This window comes from Vidua chalybeata, chromosome 2, assembly GCF_026979565.1.
Source record: "Vidua chalybeata isolate OUT-0048 chromosome 2, bVidCha1 merged haplotype, whole genome shotgun sequence".
Lineage (NCBI taxonomy): Eukaryota > Metazoa > Chordata > Aves > Passeriformes > Viduidae > Vidua > Vidua chalybeata.
This window is the reverse complement of record NC_071531.1, coordinates 50,171,226-50,193,023: the sequence shown is the minus strand read 5'-3', so window position 1 is coordinate 50,193,023 and position 21,798 is coordinate 50,171,226. Positions and strand designations below refer to the sequence as shown.

General features: G+C 40.9%; 1 protein-coding gene across 2 annotated transcripts in view; it reads right to left on the bottom strand.

Moving 5' to 3' along the window:
* The window catches only part of KLF12 (KLF transcription factor 12), a 232,562-nt gene that overhangs the window by 64,230 nt on the left and 146,534 nt on the right, over nt 1-21,798 (bottom strand). For both annotated transcript variants that reach the window (XM_053935016.1, XM_053935018.1), the window contains exon 5: nt 10,157-10,292. In XM_053935016.1, coding sequence (XP_053790991.1) covers nt 10,157-10,292 — 136 coding nt within the window. The remainder of the gene's footprint in view (nt 1-10,156; nt 10,293-21,798) is intronic.

Here is a 21,798-nt window from a genome sequence, read left to right as displayed (position 1 = left end):
GAGATGACCAATGGGAAGAGGACATCTGCCTGTTACAACAGGCAGAAATAGGTAAGCTCAAAACTTGATATCTTAATTTCCACAATGGAAAGTTGGGAACGTGAGCTGCTCTTTTTTTTTCCCAAACACTTTAATGAACTACTACATTTCAGAAGCCCAAGCTCCAAAGAGAGCAGAGACAACTCACAGCCAAGTACCCACCCAGGGTATAAGTGGAGACATCTCTAGGAAGATGATTGCTCTGCCTGTTGAACTTCAAAGCCTTTAACTCTTTGTTGACTGTACTGTAGGAGTGTTAATGCCTTGTGCAGGTGCTCTGTCACACTGCTGGAGCCAATCACCTATCTCAGAACCTCACAACACTTCCATCAGACCTCCCCCAAAGCAGAAAATCTGCATCTTGTCTCAAGTGCCTGCACTGTTGTGGCTCATCTTGGTCCTGGGTACCTGCAGTACTTCATGTGTGTTGCAAGCATTTGGGGATAGTGCAACCTCTATGATTTGCAATATATTGACAAGGATGTCAGAATTGCATGTACTTGTAGTTCCTCTCAAGCAAAAAGAGAACCACTTTATGTTATTCTGACTATACTTTAGGAATGGCAAAAGATCTCAGAAATCATGTGGTGATACAGACAGCAAGCAGTTCTGAAGTGAAAAAATTGAGTGCAAAAGGAATCAACCTGTTCAGCTTGGTAAATATTTTTCAGCAAACAATTTATTATGCAACATTACCCTATTATTGTGCTTTTGAAACTTTCATGACTGAGATTTTGGTCATTATATAGTTCCTCCTGTGAACTTATTTATCAATGGTTTGACTCTTTGGCCTTGACAAGCAACTGATTACAGAAACAGCAGTGCTCCTCAGTTCTTAAGAGAAACACCATGGTGACTTATATGTCTATCTGACAGCATTGTGTGTCCCTGATTTATCATGCATTATCCCAGCACTATGCTAAATATTGTACTTTTCATGCAAATAATTGAGGGACATATTTTGACAAGACTGGGACTGCTGACTTTTAATGACTACATAAACAAAGTGTTTTTTTACTGCCTGATGTCAGCTTCTGGTGATTTTCAGGTTAATTTATTTTCCAGGCTCTGTTTGCAATGCTGGGCTTTTCAGCCAGCAGCAGATCCTGTATACAGGCCTTAAGGTGAGCACTTTCTAGGGCAGTCTCTGGCCGCAGTGCCTGCCAGCCTGCTCCATGCCCCCCCCCCCCCCCGAGCTTGCAACACAGGCTAGATGACAGAGCTCTGGCAGTTGCTGCCTCCTCTGATCCACCCTGGTCTCTTCCTTATTTTCTGCCTGCCTCAGCTTTCATATTTCCTTGCACTGCTCTATCCTCTGGCAACTCAGTATATTTCACAAGGATAAATAAAGTATGACCCAGAATCTCATGCTTGACACATCTTTTGTCACTGCTGTAATGATGGAGATGCAGAGTTTGACTCTGAAACCTGTGACTATCATTACTCCAGGATTAGATGCTATAATCAGCCACTGTGCTGCTTTACTCCTTATTTTAGCCTTCAATTCCTTTATTTTGACTAGAGTAATTTCTTATTTGTGGTGGCTGTAAGGTCCAACTATCCTTTCAGCAATGTATTCAGAATAGCAATGCTCATGTTCTAAGTCACATGACACCTCCTTGGCACACAGGTTCAACGCAAAAAAGACTCTCTTCATATCCATCATCCAATAACTCCCATTTACTCCTCCTTTATCTCCAGCATCAAAAGAACTTGCTGTGAGAAATGAGGTTGTGGTGAAATCACAAAGGGGATTTAACTAATAGACAGGGAAACCTACCAAAATCTTTTCCCATTATGCAGGAGAAAGGAAAATGGCAGGAAAAAAAAAAAAGGAGGTTAATTTTTTTTTATTCCTGTATTTACATGCTCATTCAATTATACCTTTCCAAACAGTGTCCCCCTCTTAATAGTTCCCTCCTTTACATGCAGTTTACATACCCGTGACCTACACAACTTTTGTGGTTTTGCACGCATTGACCTAAACACTCAGGACAATATTTCCATAAATCAATATAAGCACTGCTATTAAGATTTAATTGTGCTGCATGTATGTCTGTCAAAATCACAGGAACTGCCTTATGGAAAAGGTAAGATAAAAACTTATCTAATCTAGATAATGAAACAAGAAGTAATTTTGTCTCATGTGACAGCAGAGGACAATGCTCTTTTTCTTATCAGTAAGTCAAAGTAGCAGTTCACTGAGAAGGTTTTATTGTGGCTTTTCCTGGCAGTATTCTGCTATCCAATCCACACCTATGAGTATTTGTTAGAGCTCTAAATTTCTTAAAGCACAGGGCTCTGCCCCTGCTTTCTGTGCTGATTTAGAAAGACAAAACATAAAAAGCTGAATAATGAATCACTGGGGAAAGAGATGCCAAACAGGTATACAAACTGCTAACTGGGTAGTACTAATTCTACCAATATAATGTTATTTATAATTCATTCTTCAGTGTCATGCTCTTCAAGCAATTAAACAATGCCTGCCTCACTATCCATAAAATGCACTTCACATATCTAACGACTAATGACTTGAGCTTCACTCTGGAGCAACACATTTTAGTGATTTTAGTGGATTAAACAAGGAAGTAAGAGGCTGATGTACCTGATCCCAACTCATTCTCTGTTTTGCTGCATGGCCTTGAGCAAGTGACTAACCTGTAGATAACAGTAATATTTGAACACACAGGGGACCTGTACAATTTAATTAGTTAATGTTTGCAAAGTAGTCCAAAGATAAAAAATGCTGTATGAATGATAATCACACACTATTGTTTCATGGCATTTTATTCCAAAGCATGTTTGTGTAAACATGTTTAGAAATGTAAAATTCCAGTAAGGGCAAAGTTTGACAACTACCTTAAAATGATCGGCACTTCTTAGACTAAAATTTAAATTAATTAACAAATTTAACTTATGCTAAGAAGATATTTATATGTGAATTCAATACAAACACTAAATTGGAGCTGGGAAACAAGATCTTTGAAAGTTTCTTTGTGGCAGACAAAGGAAGTGAAAAAGACATACAGAAGGTATCAATGAACCAATAGGTGTAACTCTTTCACTGCAAGATAATGGTCTCCCAAATAGCCTAAGTGTTGAGTTACTTTTCTTTTCTTTAGCATCCAGACTTCTGTTAGTTTCAGGACTAATCATTAGACCAAACAATGGCAAACAGAAACAGGATTTTGGACTTTAACAGAACCAGGATTTCTTAGTTCTTCAAGCTTATTACGCAATTAATTTAAATATTTCTCTCAAAATGAAAATATTACTCCTAGCAATGGTATAGTAAAAGCTCCAGAATGACCTACTCAACAGTCATGGAAACTTATTCTTACAGAGGACATAGGAAGATATGATTTTATGTAGACAAAGGTCTACTCTTAAAAGCATTCTTGTTTTCAAATTAGCTTTTTTCAGGGAACAATTTCACAATACCCCTATCTCCTGATACACTTCAATTTAAGCAATCCCTTTCAAAGCAGGAAGTGACATTAATTTCTCTGAAGAAGCCAGTTTTGATTTACAGTTGCCATTCACCTAGCCTTTGTTTCTAATGATCATTGGCTAGTGGGGAATCCAAAGCAAAAGGCTTTGGGACATATAGCAGAAAATTTTCATACCAAAAATCCTAGTGCATGCACAGGATGGCATCCTTTGATTTTATTGCCCAACTGTCAAGTTACTGAACTTTTCTTTTGTCAAACATCACATAATTTTAAGAAAGGAACCTTTTCAGAATAATATGGGTTTACTGGATTATTGAAACCCCAGGTTCATACTTAGTGCCTAAAGAGCAATCCCCACAGGTCTTTCAAGCTCCTGAAATCCTTAATAAGGGCTTTAGGGCAATTCATTTCTATATACAAACAGAAGTTTCTGAGAATTCATATTTTGCTAGAAATAACTTTATAAAATGCCATATAAACACACTGTAGAAGAAGTCAGTACTTCTTCAACAAGCTGTCTGAACTGCTTTTAGGGAGTGCATGTAGGTAGGAGAAATCACACCTGTAGGTGTCAAATTTAGATGTAGTAGGTTCAGCTTCTTCTCAAGCCACAGACCTCCAGCATGGCCTTAGAAAATAACATAGAGGGGGTTTCCTCATATATAATAACTTCAGCAATGTAAAGTTTTATCACTCTCTAAATCACTTGTCCAGGTTTCTTTACAGCTGCTGGAGAAGACAGATACCTTTTGAAAGGTAGGTGAGCATAACTGAAAAGATGACTGGACTGAGAAGTATCTCTCCACTAAAGAAATCCAAAATACTCGAGCCTAACTTTTAGATAGCTTGCGTTGTGAGAGATGAACTTTGCTGCAAGGTTATGTCTAAATTGGACAGTGCAGCACTACCTAGAGGCTGCCTCAGGTAGCTGAGACAGAGCACATTGCCAGCTCAGCAGTGCCCTTGGGTCTAGCCAGCGTCCAACCCAGCAACACTTTTCACTGCAGAAACCTCTTCTTTTCTGCCATAGGATACTTACTTGAGACTGCTGACAAAAAATAAATCAAAACTAGAACAGAAACATCCCTGAAATAATGACACAGTGGGGGCACCAACCATAACACAGATGCCTTGCAGGGCTCTGGGTCACTGCTGTCTTTCGCTTACGTATCTGCACAAATGCCTCTCAATGCTTTTAGCAAGTCAGTTCAGTTTGTAGAACAACTCTGGAGGAGACCAAGGAGAAGCCTTACCATGTTACAGCCTGTGGGGAGGTCAGAGGCCCACAGACAGTTCTTTCTGAGTGTGTGGTCCAATTTCCCTCCAATTGCAGCAACTATGTAACCTTCTGCTCTAAAGTCTTGCTGCAATGGAAAAATGCATCCCGGACTTGGGTATTCTTCATGAGACAAGTAAAACTGAAATTGATATATTCCACAATTTCACTTCAAACCAATTAGTGTTCTCCAGTGGAAAAAAAAAAATCCTTTATTGAGGAATTCTGGATGAGCACTAGCCAATTCTCCATATGTAAAATCACCACTCAACTGTGTGCCAGTTTTAAAATGAGCACAGGCAGATGTACCAGAAAAGAGGGAAGCAAAGTTCACACAAACACTGCTGAAACACCCTCGCTTATGTTTTTTTGGAGGCTTGGGACAAAGTATTTTGTCTGCAAGTGGAAGGAAAAAATGAGGTGAAAGTTCCCTATAATGAATAGCACAACAGTAGTAAGGATTGCAATCAAAGCAGGAAAACAAACTGTAGAGAATGAATAGCTGATGGAAACAAAGATACAAACTTCAAAAGAAATAAAAATAAACCACAGAAGCTGATTTACACTGAAGAAGAGAAGGGAGAAAAAAAAGACATCTAGGAAAAAAAATCAGATTTGAAAAGCATGTACTAATTTAAGAGAGTACATTGGTATGATGCTATCCTGTCTGTCTGTTGTGGAGTCTTTTTTTGTAACTGCAGTATCCAAAACTAACTCCTACTGTACTGCAGTAATAGATGCCAGAGATTTTAAGAATAAAGTAAAATGATCACATTAGCACCAATGTATCAATCACATAAAGTAGCCAAAGAGAACAGGGATTGAGTCCCTAATCTCATTTTCATACAAGCACTCCAAGGCACCCAGCTCAGCCTAAAGAGGAATTCATGTTAAAGGTCAGAGCAGTCACATACAAATGACAAATCCTATCTCTGTGAATTAACTGCTGCTATAACTACAAGTAGACAGGATTTCCTCTCTGAAACTTCTGACTCTCCCTTACTCCAGAAAAACAATACACTGTCTGAAGCATCATCAGTTTATATGCACAGTTCCTCTTTTCCTTGACATTTGAAAGAAAAAATGGATCCATCAAAGGAGTTTCCTCCACTTACAACACCTAAGGAGAAAAGGAGTCTAGAGAGAAAGAGGAATTTCTGCACCTTTGGATTTTTACCAACATACTGGTCAAAAGTTCATGCTAAAAATCACCCTCTGCCTCTCCTACTTCTGCCCTCAGCTCCTTCAAGTAGGAGATCTTATCTTGTATTCAGGGAGGGAGAGATGCATGCTGTAAAATAATGCATTTTACCACACAAATGTGCAGGAAATAAGGAGATGAATGCTCTGTTCAGGGTTTGCATTACTATGTGCCATGGGGATGGCTCCCTAGGCCATCCTGCATCAGTTCTGCCTAGGGATGGAAAGGCTGTCAGGCTGATGGAACAGCATGCTGCCTCTGTGAGGGACCCTAAAAAAGTTTTACTGCTCTTCGAGGGGGGGGACTAATGCCTTCTCCTCCCTTGGCTTCATAAAGATTTCTGGAGTGTATCTGAGATTTGGCTCTGAATATATGATGCTTTTCTTGCTTTGTAATAAGCATCAGTGGTATCAGGCATATAGAGGCAAATCTGCTCTTTGTTAGATGTTACATGTCAAAATGAGTTTGTAAAACATGCCATAGAAAGGATGAAATGCTGCTTACAATGCAAAGCCCACTGGAATCTACATAATGTTGCAATATTTATTATCAGCCAGAGCATATTATTTGAGATTAATAAACAATTCTTCGTCCGTATTTTGTAAGGCATAGCAACTGCCATAAACCACCACTGTCACAGGAAGAAATTTCACTGAAGTACCATGCTTGAAATAATGACTTTATTTATCTATAACTTTACAGTATTGATTGGGTTTGTTGAACTGAAGGAGAACTATAAACTCATTCCAAAAGAACTACTGAGTAAGAAGACTGGAAGCTCAGCCAACATAAAGCTTGCAACAAGAAGGCAATTTCCCTGAGAAAAAATAGTCATACTTGGTCACTTTACAAATATGCAAGCAAATTACATTCTGTTTGTGTAAATAAGAACTAATGCCAAGCACGTGGCTCTTAGTGTTTCATTGTCACAATTTTTATTCCTAAGAATTTTGTTTCTGTAAGACTACAGTGGACCCGAAACAAAGCAGCAACATAGGTGGATGCCATCCAGTTTAAGAGGACATGAAAAGCAAAGCTTTCAAATAGGTATTCCAAACTGTCCTGTGACCCAGCTAGATAAGTGTCATTTCCAAAACAAGCTTTAAAATGGCTGTATTAAAAAACCAGTTTCTCCCCAAAAACTGACAAGCTGATTTCCCTGTGGTTAAAACCTGGCAGACTGAGATACAAGGGAAGATGCAGGAGCATTCAGTACAATGCTGCCACTCCCAGCTTCTGGCACAGTAGCTCCCCAGTCAGGCGCTGTGGATTGCCGTGGCCTCACCTCGCACCAGGGATCTGCAGTGTTGACGTGTGTCCCAGGCAGCTGCCTGCACCACCCGTGGGCGATGGAGAGGAACGGGAGCTCACAGGCTGGAGTCTCTCGCTGTCCCTAAATTAGACAGCTCCAACAGGGTGAAGGGGTTGCTGCCTGAGCGTGCTGAGCGCTCCCGTAGGCACGGAGTGAGGTAACTGCATGGGATGCAGATAGCCACGCAGGCAAGATGAATCCTGAGCCCCACCGACAGCACACAGGGAAAGGCAGGAGGCAAGGAAAGGCAAGGCACTGAGACAATCCCTCACAGCCCCACATGCTGTGTGAGGGGCTCTACAGGATCAACCCAAATAAATGCCCACCTCCAGATACTGAAATCCCCAGAGTCTGAACCCCCTTACTGCTCTTAGAGAATAGGTGGCAGTAGGCACCTATATATATATGAATATATATATATATATTCATAATCCTTATGCAGAATAATTTAAAATATGCCTGCAAAACAAGCAAGAAAAGATCAGCTGTTGTCTCACACCTGCTACCAAGCACCTACAAACTGGTATTGTGTTTAACAAAGACAAGACTGTACAACACCAATTGGTACTGAAGAAAAGGATGCTGCCAATGCTTTGGAAGTACTGTGGTGTACTTCCCAGCCACTCTTTGCAAGAAGTTATTTTTTGGGCAGCTATTCACCAGAAAGAGTTTACAAGCTCACTTAGAAAACAACGCACTCTGTGGAACAGTCACCCAGACTCAAGGGCCAACCTGTCTCTGTCAGGCACTAAGCTTTGACCTACGCTTTACTGACTGCTGAAGAAGTCTTTCTATGCATGTCCCTGTGCTGCCTGGTTATTCAGCAGAACAGTAGGTGCCTTTCCATGTCCTCAGAGGAAATTCCTGTCTGCTAAGTTTAGAAGCTGAAATTGAGCACACAGGATCTCCTTTTGGAAGGCTTCAGAGGCACTTTCCTCTCTGCAACAAGGCTATGTAGAATGGGAGCTTCTTTTTCAGTGGAGTCCTTTGCTAAACATCTAACATTAAGGTACATATTAGATGCCTAAAATCAAAATAGAGCCTGCCCATAGGACACATTATTGCAGACCAAGTAAGAAATAGATTTGAGTGCAGTCGGCATGAAGCGCCAACATTCCTTTTGAACTCAGCAGCTGTATGTGTGGTGTCTGTGACCAAGAATGAAGTAAAGATGACAAATTGCAGATCACAGTCAAATTAGATTTTCCTAATGGGGCTTTTGAAATAAACTAACAGATTACTGTTTAAATAAAACTTGTATCAAGAATGAGTTGATGTTATATTATTAAATTTCTTAATTTGATTCTTAAGCTCCAGAGCCAGTCAAGTAATACTCAACATATTTACCTTCACAAACTGTGGAATGCATTGTACAAAAGCTAAAAAAGCTTCCCATGGTTTGACCAGTTCTCTAAGTGTTCAAGCAATGCCCATCACAGAGAACAGTATCTGCCTGCCAGTCGCATATTAAAATTATTTGCTAGCGCTCCATACTTCCTTTGTTCAGTAATTAGTGCAAAATCATTTACTGCAAAATCATGATGTATTGTTTTATTTCTCTGGCTTACTATGTGTGCTATAAATTGAGAAAAAATACTTAGCACTTCAGGGCCTGCTGTTGTGACTAGAAAATTGAAAATACATATGGGACCTGTCTATCAAGCAATAGCCTCACTGGCAAAGAAACCTTCCCCTTCTTTATTACTGTTAGAAAGGGAGCCTTCTAATCACAGAACCAACACCTTGCCTTGCCTTGCCCACAAACACCTCTCTCTCTGCTTAAGGAAAATATTGGCCTGAGATTCACAGTTATGGTGCTTGGCTGGAAGATGAGGTAGTTCATGTCTGGTGAAAATTAAACAAAAAAAAAAACCAACCCCAAAAAACCCAAAGGCAGTACTTCCCCAAACGTGGCTTTAAAATGTCAGCTCTTTTAGCTGTTGATGTCCAGGAAAACAAAGCAAAACATTTTTAGATACCATATTAAGACATTTAAAATGCATCTATAATAATTTACACAATAGCAGTGTCTACTGGTCTTCGTTATACCAATTTTTTTATTTAATAATGTCCAGAATGCCCATATTTTGAACCTCTCAGATAAAGTAACGTGTTTTGTGGGTCTAACACAGGCTTCAGTGCCTAGAGGCTCTAGTTCTATTTCCAGCTCTGCTTCAGACCTACAGGGTGACCTTTACGCATAACCTCCTTTTCCTCACCTATAAAATGGGGATATTAATACTTATTTACCTCACAGTTGGTTCCCTTCCAGCTGCTACAGTGACTGACCAACCTCATGCATCTACAGCATTGCAAATGTTCAGGATAAACTGCTTCTTTCTCTTCAAACAAGCAGTGCAGGTACTAAATCAAGAAATCATTTGTCCAGCCAGTTAGCAAAAGTACACAGAAAAATAACCACAGTGGAAAATTTTTCGAAGCCCCTCAGTAATTTCCTTCCAATGATACTGTCCTTCCAGAGAAATGCTGCTAGTTCCTATCTGACACCAACTAGAATCAACTTCCTGATGATGCATTCAGTCAAGGAAAAAATACATGGTTTTTGAGTGGTAATCTAACCTGGTCTCTCTTTGGAGAGGATATAAAACCACTGCAAGCTTTCCAAGTTATAGGGGAAGAAACAACTTCAGTATGAAACTCAACCTAATAATGAGGGCAGAGAGAAAGAAAGGAAAAGATCACGAGAGAGCCAAGAGATACAGACATCTCTTCCAAAAAAGGGAATAAAGCTCCACGGAAAAGGTGCTGGCAGGTAGGCTGCCTGCAGGCAGGAGGACAGCCCTGCAGCACCGGTGCCTCCGTTGGCCTGGGAACACCTCAGCAACACTCATCTTGTCTGGGAACGTGATACTTACTCTTGTACTGCTCTGGCTATGGAGAGCGCTGTAGATCCAGTTTCATTAACGCTATCTAAGGTCACATTTGGCAGGTCGTCATCATCACTGTCACTTTTAATTTGTCTGGGAGATAGGCCTCGGGGGTCCATTTGTGCTGGAAAGAGACATATAATGGATTAATATGAGTGTGCTGAAATTAATCTTGTCCCAGAACAACATCAGGGCGCACAACACATCTGCCTGCTCCGGCTGGAGAGCAGCGCTTGTGCTGAGCTTCCCAAATCAGCTGATAGGTGGGCAAAGCCACCCAGTGGTGCCACAGCTGGATGTGAGCACGTCCAGGGGCATGCAGGTCTGTGAATTCAGAGGCTACACCAATGCACTCAGCAGTACCGGAACATCACTGCTCAGACCGCATCCAACAAAAACCCAGTTTACTCTCAGGTAACTTATGCTGCCTGACTTCACAAAGCAAAGGGAAGGGGAAGAAGGGAAAGGATTACATCTGCTTAGTACAACACAGAACACTCAAGAGTACATTTGACAGCAAAATTTCAGGAGCAATCTCTGATTATGAGCATTCATTGTGAGGTATCAGGATGGAATCCATGTCACTCCACTTAACTAAAATTTAGGCATCCAAAACCCCAGTCCTCCTGATTTCTGACATAATTCAACACCATTGTCAGCCTCTGAAGGATCCTTCACTCCACACTACGTGTAACCTCACACAGGCAAACAACATTCAGGTGACCAGTGTCAGTAGGGCTAACACATTTTTTTGAAAAATCACCCAGTTGCATGTCTTACAAATGTCTGAAGATCAGGAATTTTAGGATTGTTTTACCTGTCCACAGCTTACAGTATCCATACTGCATGGCAATGGAGTAAGTGCCCGGGTCCTGGCAGTGACAGCCGCAGGGACTTGTATAAAGAGCAGCCAGGGCTGCCCCGTGGCAGACACAGATGGGTCCAGTCGCTGCAGCTGACCCACTGCTGGGCACAGCTGAGCCCTACAGACAGCAGGGGTGTCTCAGGGAAAAGAGGTTTAAGAAAAGGCAAAACAACTGGCCAAGAAAGAACTGAGGGGAAAAAAGTGTGAGAAACACTTTACATTGAGGGTGGCAGAGCACAGGAACAGGCTGCACAGGGAGATTGTGGAGCCTCCCCCTCTGGAGACATTCACCTGGATGTGTTCCTGTGTTACCTGCTCCTGGTGACCCTGACTTGTCAGGGGTGTTGGACTGGTTGATCTCCAGAAGTCACTTCCAATACTATCAGTTCTGGGATCATGTGAAACAGCTCTGAGATACCAATGTGCAAGGAGATGGAAGGGAGAAGGTTCTCCATAATGGGGCAGTTCCTGGAGGAGACTGTCCTGATGGGAACTACTATCTACAGGGAACCCACAATGGAGCATGGGAGCAGTATGAGCAGAAACAGCAGCAGAGAGGAACTATCATGGACTAACCACAGCCTCCAGTCCCCATCCCCCTAGGACGGGGAAGGAAGAAGAGCTGGGAATCAAGGAGTAGAGTCCTGGAAAAGGGGGTTGGGGATGGTGGTTCTCACCATCCTAATCTACTTTTAATTAGCAATAAATTACTTTTCCCTGCACTGAGTCCTATTTGCCTATAAAGGTAATTGGTAAATTATCTCCCTGCCTTTATCTTGAGCCTTGAGCTCTTGCACCTTATCTTCTCCCCTGTTCTGTAGAGGAGGAGGAGTGAGAGCAGCTGGGTGTGAACCAGGCAGATGGCCACCAGAGTTAGCTTTTCTGCCAAAAAGAATCAGGAAAGGAGAGGAGACCAGAAAGGCAGGTGACCTGCCTTCCCTCTTATGCTGGCTGCTGTCCTTCAAAGGGGAAGAAAGCACAATTCAGCAGGATAAGGGGAGGGAAACAAGAGATGGCTATAGGGGGGAAATATGGGGCACAACTGTGTCTTGGGATAGTGCTGAGAGGAACTTGGGGTTGCTTGTGCCATAGATAAACTTCAGAGGTGATGTGGAGAAAGACATTTCTCCTTACTCATGAAATACCACATAGGATTAGTAAGTGCTGAGAGACACCAAAAGCAGCTGGAGAAGAGTAAAACTGGAGAGATGTCTGACTGTGCAAGGGAGGCATAGGAAGGGGAAAGACAGGCAGAGATTTATGTAAAAATGTGTTTATTTTGTCTGCTATGGTGAAATAGAGGAATTCATGTTATTTATTTAAAGAGCTAACTGTTGCAGTTTGTTAGCTTGTGCTCTCCTGTATTGCAGAGGAGACAGGACACTTCCTTCTGGGTCTTGCAACATGATTTTTGAGAAAGGTATTCATTCCTACTCAACTCTGGCTAACCACAAACCTAGACAATAGGTATCACAGGCTCCCTTTAGAGATCATGAACAGTTCAGTGGGCCCACAGCTAGGGAGCAACTCCAAAAGTCATAGTTAAATCTGCCATTATGCCATCTTTCTTATGTTACAGTGTTTACTGACTCTACAAAAGGGACTGAGTTACAGTGAAAAATGGGAGGGCTGCAGATACTTCAGGAGCTGTGCAGCCGTAACAGTAGGACTGATGAATAGCTAGGCTCTTGAAAAGAAAGCACTCCACAAATGATTGATGAATCCAGGGAAAGCTGGTCTTAAATTTTAATTTATATCTTAGCTGCAAACCACCTGTGAGTAAAAGAACACTGATTATAAACTAACTTTCAGTTGTGGTTTCTATGTTACAGAATTTTGTAAGGAAAATGCTGTTAAATATGTTCAGTAAGCTGATGGAACAACCCCTCCTGGAACCACAGTGCAGGGTACAGTTGCACAGTACTACTTCTATTATCCTTCTACAGGCACAGGTTAGGTGCCTCAGTAATGCTGGCTACGTTTGGACTGCTTACTATTTCTTCATATATGGTAAACACCTTTTGCTTATCAAAGCAAAGGCTATTGACAGTGAACCATGACCTCCATGAGACAAATACAACAATTTAAAAATTGTTTGAAACATTCATTCATTTTAGGCAGAATGTACACCATTCTAACTATGCTTCTTAAAATCACAACTTACACATGATGATATTCAATGTGTAACCTCAACCTGAGCACTAGGGACAATTTAGTACTTTATTTAAAAGCAACTGAACCACCTAGTCAGCTGATTTAGGCCCAGAAAACTATTTGGAAAGAAGTGCCACTTCTGCCTTGCTCCCTAATGCTCCTTCTTAAAATAATGAGGTTATTACTATGTATTTAATTAATGCTAAATCTAGAAAAGATTATATTCTTTTCAAAGAATCACAGAAAGGCATAGGTTTGTAGGGACCTTAAAGATGATCTAGCTCCAGCCCCCCCGCCATGGACAGGGATGCCATCCACTAGACCCAGCTGCTCAGAGCCCCATCCAACCTGGCCTTGAACACTTCCAGGGATGGGGCAACCACAACTTCTCTGGGCAACCTGTTCCAGTGCCCTACTACCTTCTGAGAAAAGCTTTTATTTTCCCCTTCGAGTGAATCTCATTACAGAAAATTATGCTTGTATCTGCCCGATATTTAAATGTGCTACAAGTGATGCACTTGTGAGAGCTAGTTATTTGTTCACAAAATTAAAAATTGTAACAAAAAAGCTATGTATGTTAACTGAGGTTTAATCTGACTTGCACTACACAAGTTTTAATTAGCTAGCTCAGAAACTAAACCTAACTCGAAATTATGAAAGTTGTTACATAACTGTCTATAATACAGTTCTTATATTTTAATTCTGATCACTTAAGCGTGAATACACCTACACAAAAAGAGATTGTATAAATGTGTATGAACAATGTTACATACTTTCCTTCTTTATGAGACATGTTGTTTCATTATTACTGCAGATTGCTGGCTCATAAGTTATTCTTGAGACGCCTATGACATCTGGTATTGATTTTAGATTACTACAGGAATGTGCCAGGATGAAAGCTCTCACTTAGCTTCTCCTTGTTTCTGCTCAGTAAGTCCTACTCTGTACACTTCTAGCACAGACACGAAGTTGCTAATAGGGTTGTACTTTTTCACCCAGGGACAATTTACTGTACCCACTAGGTACAGTTTGCCCCATCAGACACCAGTGTTTGAGCACATAATGAGGTGCTGCCACACCTAAGTATGGAGAGGACAAAAGGTGAGGAATGGAAATGTATCAGTGGGTAAATTCAAAGGCAGGTATTTCAAGTACTGCTATATATTTGCAGAAAACCCAGCTAAGGATTGTAAGTAAATAAAACAATGTTCTACAGATTATTCCCTTACTTTTTATGTCAGCCCACATATATATCCTTTTTTGTCTCTCTCTTCGTTTGTCACTTCCTTCCAGCTTGTAGACGTGGGTGGCCGAGGCACTTGGGAGCTGAGGTGACTGACCAAGAGGCTGAGCTTTGCTGCTGCCAGCTGGTGTAAACTGCCCTGATTTCTCATCAGCATGGCTGCAGCTGCTAGGGGAAAACAGCCTTTAAAGCTACTCTCCTCCCTGAAATGAGCCATGTGAATAACCAACTGGCCAAAAGCCTAACAAGTATCTCCTCCTCACCACTCTCTGCAGCATGCAAACAGCAGCACAGGACTGTCACACGTTAGGAGTTCATGACTCCTACTTATGTCAACAGCTCTGACTTTCTCTTGGACATCTAAGAACAACTGTTGAACTCCTGGCATCAAGGTTTATAAATACCAGCCTCAGTTCATAACCACTGAATTAGAAGTAATTACTGGCCTAATGAACATCAAACAGGAGAGGATGAAGAGATGCAGGCAACAGATAGTTTAGCAAATGAGATAAAAAAGGTGGAGGACAAGTGAGTAACAGAATGCAACTGGCAAGCAAGGTGGAGGAAAGCCCATAAAACATGCCAATGCATTTTAACCTCCCTTCATGCTGTACCTTGCTCTAACAACCAAGCTCTTCCTTGAACTCAGGACCATGGGTCCACAGGGGACTTGTCTGGGTCACTGAATCGAGTCCTCCCAAATACAGGCAGACACATGAATTAATAAAGCTCCAGCCCTAAACCTTAACTGGTTTTCTTACCCTTACGACGCCTCTTGAAAGGTAAGATTTGTCCAACAGAGCTATCAGGTGTTTTTGTGAAGTGTGAATGAGGTTAATGCAAGGCAAGCAAAAAGAAACCAGTCAGAGACTGCTGCTTTCATGGGACAAAGGTGCCACTGAATGAGTGCACAGGAGCTACAGAAGCAAGCTGTTAGCTCTCCATGCTGAATAGACTGGTGAGCCAGGGGAGTTAAGAACGTCTGCAAGTGCTGAAGGCTACAAGCAGCCACGTTGCTTCCCATCATTGTTAGCCTCAAGAAACAATGATCCTTTTTTGCTAAGAAAAGTAGAGAGAATTGCTCATGATATTATACACACAAATACATGCAAACACTTCTTAATGCCCCTTTGCCAAACTGTACCAAAAAGGAGCTTCCCTCTGGGCACTATGAGCAAATTCACTTCCTGCACTTATTTTAAGTGAAGATGTGCAAATGGATCTCACATAAAGCACATACCAGCCAGTAAATACTACACAACTTAAGTCTATCATCATTAATATTGTATCTGCCAGCTGCCAGTTGCCAGTAGGAAAAAGCTGGATCTGGATCAGATATAAGCTTGCTTCTATTTCTGTCAAACTGAACAGTTTGGGGCTTTAAAATTTATTCTGGCTGTGGGGTCAGACAATACCTGATCCCGCTTCTGAGGACAGAATTGCCTGTTCTACAATGCTGGAAGAGATTTAAACTTACAGAGGAGCTTTTTAATGAGCACTGCATACATTTGTGCTTTCTGGCACACGGCTGCATTGGTTTTGACATGGTACAGGATTAGCCATGTCACGGAAGCACAATTTCTGGGAAGGATCCAGCTTGTCGGTTGCTAAGGGCAGATGAACCCCTTGGAAGAGGATCAAGCCTCCACCTCCCCATGGGAATAACCTGAGCCCACAGCCACACCATCAGGGGACCTTTTTCCTTCTTCATTGGTGCTCCTGCCCACATTCTGGAAACTCTTGGGAAGGAAGGGATTGTGGACTTAAATTGCTCCAGGCTGACAAGAGCCCAGCATCCCTTCTCCCACTTCTTACACATGTGCTGCTGATACTAGGATGGTAGGTAAATTTACTCCCCATCTGTCATACTTGGGTATCAGCCAGGTATGTCCTAACATCTTGGCTTTTTTTCAGTGATTAATCAGGGATACACACCTCAAGTGCTCTGATGTGGTCAGACAAAGCCAAGCACTGTCCGAAGCCCTGCATCTGGATGGCTGCAGGTGGCATGAAAAGGGCCATACACCACAACACTGCTGTCACCACTGGCAGTTCTCAGTTACTGCAACCTGATTTACTTTCCCTAGTCAAATTTCCTGTGAGTGAGATCATCTCATCATTAGGCTCATGAACACCCACTAGAAATAAATTTTATGTCTACATCCTATCTTTGATTTAAAGGCAAATATGAGACCCTTGGGCTAAAGATTAATGAAATATTTAAGAGCAGGAGAAAACTAAGTAACCATTAGGAGTTTTACCTCAATTTATAGCTAAGCTAGATAGTAATTAACTGGTGTCGAAATGACTCTGTGAGATGATGCTTGCTGGTATGAAAGCAGAGAGAAAATTTCAGCATCCTGAAATACCTCTGTCTCACTTCAGCTTAAAAACTCAGCTTTCTGCATTTACTTAACTTCTCAGCTAATAACTTTGTAAACTTACACACATGTAGGTTTGCCAACACACCACACCACAATAAGACTCACCATTACTCTTAAAATAATTAAAAATTTGTTCCTGCTCTTTGAAAGGATTTCCAAATTCACAGTTTGCTTGCTTTTCTTTCACATTTTAGACTCCCTACCCTGCTTTCTCTGAAGGATGCCTCATCAACTTGCTAATCAAAATGATTGTTCATGATGGGATTTCCAACTGGTCCTGCCATTCACGCACAAGGACTTGCCTGCCAGAAGCAGGGTTACACATTTCTGCAGTGGGGGCAGTGACACCAAGACCTGTGCTAGCTGAGACATCAGCCTGGATGGTGGGGAAGCCCCTCCAGCCTTGCTAGTTCAGATCCACACCTGGTGATGGGTTTGATCTCAGAAACACAGATTTTTATTGTGTGGAAGTTTAAATGAAGCAGAAACATGGAATGCCTCAATAAGCCAGAAAGGGTCATCTTTCCTGTTTCCAGTAAACTCCTCTCTGGTTGATTTCAGTCCATGTTGGCATACAACAGATTAAAGACTGTCTCCAGCTGCAAGTAATGCTGCTTTGCACTTACTTCCATTACAAATGGAAAACAAAATACTACCTCACATGTCAAAATTAACATTAATAAGAATCTCATTACTACTGCTGTTATACATGTATGTCCCTGTGTCTGCAGAGCACGAAGGATTGAAGTAACAAAAGACATTTGCTGCCAAACTCCTAGAAAGATGGAAATGGAAAATATGGCTAAGTAAACTGTATGGCACTCATGTTTTAGCACAATACACAATTAATCTGCCAGCATCAGAAACACTGCAGTTATGAATACTGCGGTGTCTAAAGCATAACTTTGGACCCTTAATTTCGGCATAAAGCATAGTTCAGTATCTGATATATTGCAAGAAAGCTCCCAACCAAGAGCAAATCTTCTGCTCTTTCTTAAACTGAAACGGTCTCAAAATGTCTCTGATAACAGATGCATCTGGGTAGATCAAACACCAAGCAGAAGGATATCATCTCCATCCTTCTTGGTTACTCTTGGAAAACTGGTTTTAGTGGAAGTCAGCCTTACACCGCAGTTTGATGTTTGAAACAAATGAACATCCCCCTTCTTCGAAATTTTTTTAGAGAACAGTACACCATCATGGACTTAGCAAGAGAGCATCAAAAAAGACTGCAACACACATCACTATGCATTTTTAACGGTGGAAACAACACTTCCAGATGCAGATGTACAGGAGCTACTTAAAATTACAACCTCAGAGACTGTGTTGTACTCAGGTTTATTTAATGCATTCTAGGAAACAAAATTGTGTCTTTACAGACCTACCAAATGCACATGAATGATGCTATTCACTATTTCCTTCTCCTAACCTGGTTCCTACTATATAAAGCATATATATGGCATTTTTCTTCCTATCTAAAGTTCATTATAAATGCTTTATGCATCGGAAAAATGCTCTGAGTGCACCTATCAGATTTTTCATCAAAACAGCTTGGTGCCTGGTAGGGGCAGCAGAATTGGTCGATTTATTTCATAAAACTTTATGTACAAAGCAGCAGTATCCATGAACGTAATGGTCAGAATATAGAGTCTACAGGGGTAATTTTTATTACAATTTATAGCAAGATTACCCATACTCCACAGTTTTCAGATTTTATGGGACTATATGGCTTGAGCAGTTAACTGCACCTAGCATGGTTATGGTTCACAGAGAATGGGAACTGGCACTGAATGCACAGTGTAACTAATCTAGCAGAGAATATTAATTGCTATGATCCAATCAAAGGCAATATTTAAAATCATTTCAACAGTCAAGTAATTTGCCATAAACCTGTAAAATAATAGCTAATGGAGAAATACAGAGCTAAGAGTGATCGCATGGATGTAATATATGCACATATTTAAGCATCTGTCATTGGGTTGTATACATAAACATACAAACCCATTTTTTAAACAAAGGACTTTTCTCTTTCTAAGCTATTTCCATGCCAGGAGACCTCATCTACACAAAAAAGGAAACTACTAACACTACTGAGATTTATGTCTCACTGAGCATCCAGTATACAAACACTCTATCATCAAAAGTAAACAAGGAAAATAATAAGGACAGAATGTATCTAATATTAAATAAAATACTGTGAAACTACTATACAACGGTAGCAGACTGTAACTTACACAGTGCAACAGGCCAGAGGTATTTTAGACATCAGGAAGCTTCCAGCACGTTGGTCCAAGGCACAATAAAACCCAAGGCAGAGAGAAAATAAATGAGAAGTTTTAGGCATGTGTTTCTACTGGATCCAAATTCATGGGATAAAAGCAAGCAGATCAAAGCTCAGCCCTGGTGAGAATACAGAACTGAAGGGCCAGAGGCATTCTTGGCATGGAAGACAAGGAACTAACAGCTTCCAAAAGGTGCAGGGACTCAGGATATGTCAAAAGAGATTTACTCATCCCGCTTATGCTGGGCTTCGCAAATCAAGTTGGAGTATGCCTGTACCTCATTCCCTTCCTCAAATCCCTCCTAGGGAACAATGAAAACGAACAATGAAGATCAACATGAACAAATCATATTGATGAATCGTAAAAGAGCATTTGCTTCTACAGTGAAAAAACCCAAGTATGTCACTAGTGAATCACTAGAAGTAGCACTTTTCTGGAAAATTAAGTAGAAGATTGTTTAGGGAAGTCCCTATAGTTAACCTAATCCATTTTGTCTTAAATTCAACCTCCTTGGTTTCAAATACCACAGTATATCATATATCCCGTGTTTTAACTTTCCACTCTGGCAAAAACTACTGTTTATTCTAGCTCTTAAATAATGTGCACCATCTTCAGGAGCACAGGTCCCACCATGAACACAAGCCTCTCCTCCGCCTGCTTCTCCTCCTGGCCAGCCATTGCCAACCTGTTCCTGCTTTCCCAGAACCACTAGTGTTTCTTCACCTGAACCAACCAAACAAGGGGGAGAGAGATCCAACATTCTGGGGACAGCAGAGGGGGAGGTGGACAGGCTGGAATACATACAGCCACAGAAGATTTTTGTGCATAACCAACAATGGTAGCTAAAGTAGAAACTGCCAGCCTCAATGCAACTCAAATCCAAAATAACCGTCCACTAAAATGCAGAAAGGATAATCACTCCACATGAAACAAAAAAGGCAACACTACTGGTTTTAATTAAAAGTCTCTTCCATAGCATAATTTATACAAACAGACCATATAATCTGACCTCTAAACATATGGAACATCTTAGTTTCTATCTTTGTACTACAAATTGCATTTACTTTTGTGAAATAAACTTTACAGTAGGCAGAAATAACAGGCTGTACTTAAAAAAAAACAATAAGGGAAGTGGATAATGTAATCTAATGGTACTACTTGTTTGAAGTCACAAAAAATCTGCAGCAAAAGATAATGCATTTACTACTTATCAATATATCCACAGTGAGGAATATGCCATGTGCAAACCGTGAAAAGACAAAACTGTGTATTTTTGCCAGGTCTATGTACAGATATAACATAAAAATAGTTCAAGACTATGTCAATACAGCTATTTATGTAGAAGAGAAGCAGACAAAGTTCAGTTGGTAAATTTAAATTTATAATGTTCTGACTGGTGAATTTTGCAAGTGATTGTGCCTTCTGAAAACATAAAAACCCGCAAGAATGAGAATCCATACATTTGATTCCAAAACTCCAGAAATATCAAAGTTGCACCAGCCCTTCGTCCTCCATTATCAGTAAGGAGTTTCTAAAAGGCTCTTAAATGAATGCATTAACTCCTCTGAACTACAGAAAACAATTTTCAAGGATATTGTATTTGGCAAAACCTGCTGCTACAGGGACATGATTTGCCAGTAGTATTCATATATCTGATGGATATCTGCTGAAAGCAAAGAACAGTGGTCCAAACCAAGCATGACATTCATATCATTAAAACCCTGAGGTTCTACAGTTTTTCACCATAAAAAAAAAAAAACAAAAAAAACAAACAAAAAAAAACCCCAAAAAAAAACAAAAAAAAACAAAAAAAAAAAAAAAAAAAAAAAACAAACAAAAAAAAAAAACAAAAAAAAAAAAAAAAAAAAAAAACACAAAACAAAAAAAAAACTGGAATAAATTTTTCAACATAGAAAATGCTATATTTTTTTTTTCCTCTATGCTCAGTCTCAGGAAGAGTGGAATAGTTTTTCTTCTTGAAAATTTCCTCTTAAAGCAAGAAAAAAAAACAGAGAAAACACAGAAATAGCTTGGGGCAGACATGCTGTATGGAACATGTTAGCCTCAATGCTCAATGGTTAACATACAGACAAACTTGGAGCAACTGAAGAGAGGGTTTTAAGGGAAACGATCAAGCAGGCAGTCTTATCTATAGGTGCTGCTACCTGCTGGGCCTCTAATTAAACTTTTAGCAATGCTGCTAAACAGGGAGCAAAAAAAAGCAAGGAAAGAGTTTTTCTGGGACTATAATACTGTTTCATGGAATATTTTAATGTACAATAATGCCTAGTCATCACCACCTAATCCTCACAGAAAAAAGCTCCAAGCACCTTTTAAAGCTGTGATAAGAGCAGTGACCACTGAAGGGAGTGAACTTTGACTCTGCCATGTTGTGGGAGTGGCAGAGGGCACAGCCTGGCGCCATGGTATCCACGAGGACTCGTGCCTGGCTCCCTTCCCCTCTGTGCCTGACAGCCCTAAAGTATTACTCTGCTTTGTGTGCATGAAACAATGAGAGAAGAAGGTTGTAGGGGGCAACTTGCACAGCCAGGCGGTGCTGTGGGGGCTGCAAGAGACCCTGCTGCTCTGGGGATCTCCCTTGAGTGTGTCCTCCTCAATGGGTGGACCAGGGGAGGAAGGTGCATGGTCAACAGGGGAGTCTCCACATAACTGTGTGTTCATAGCTGAGTGTTGTGGTGTTA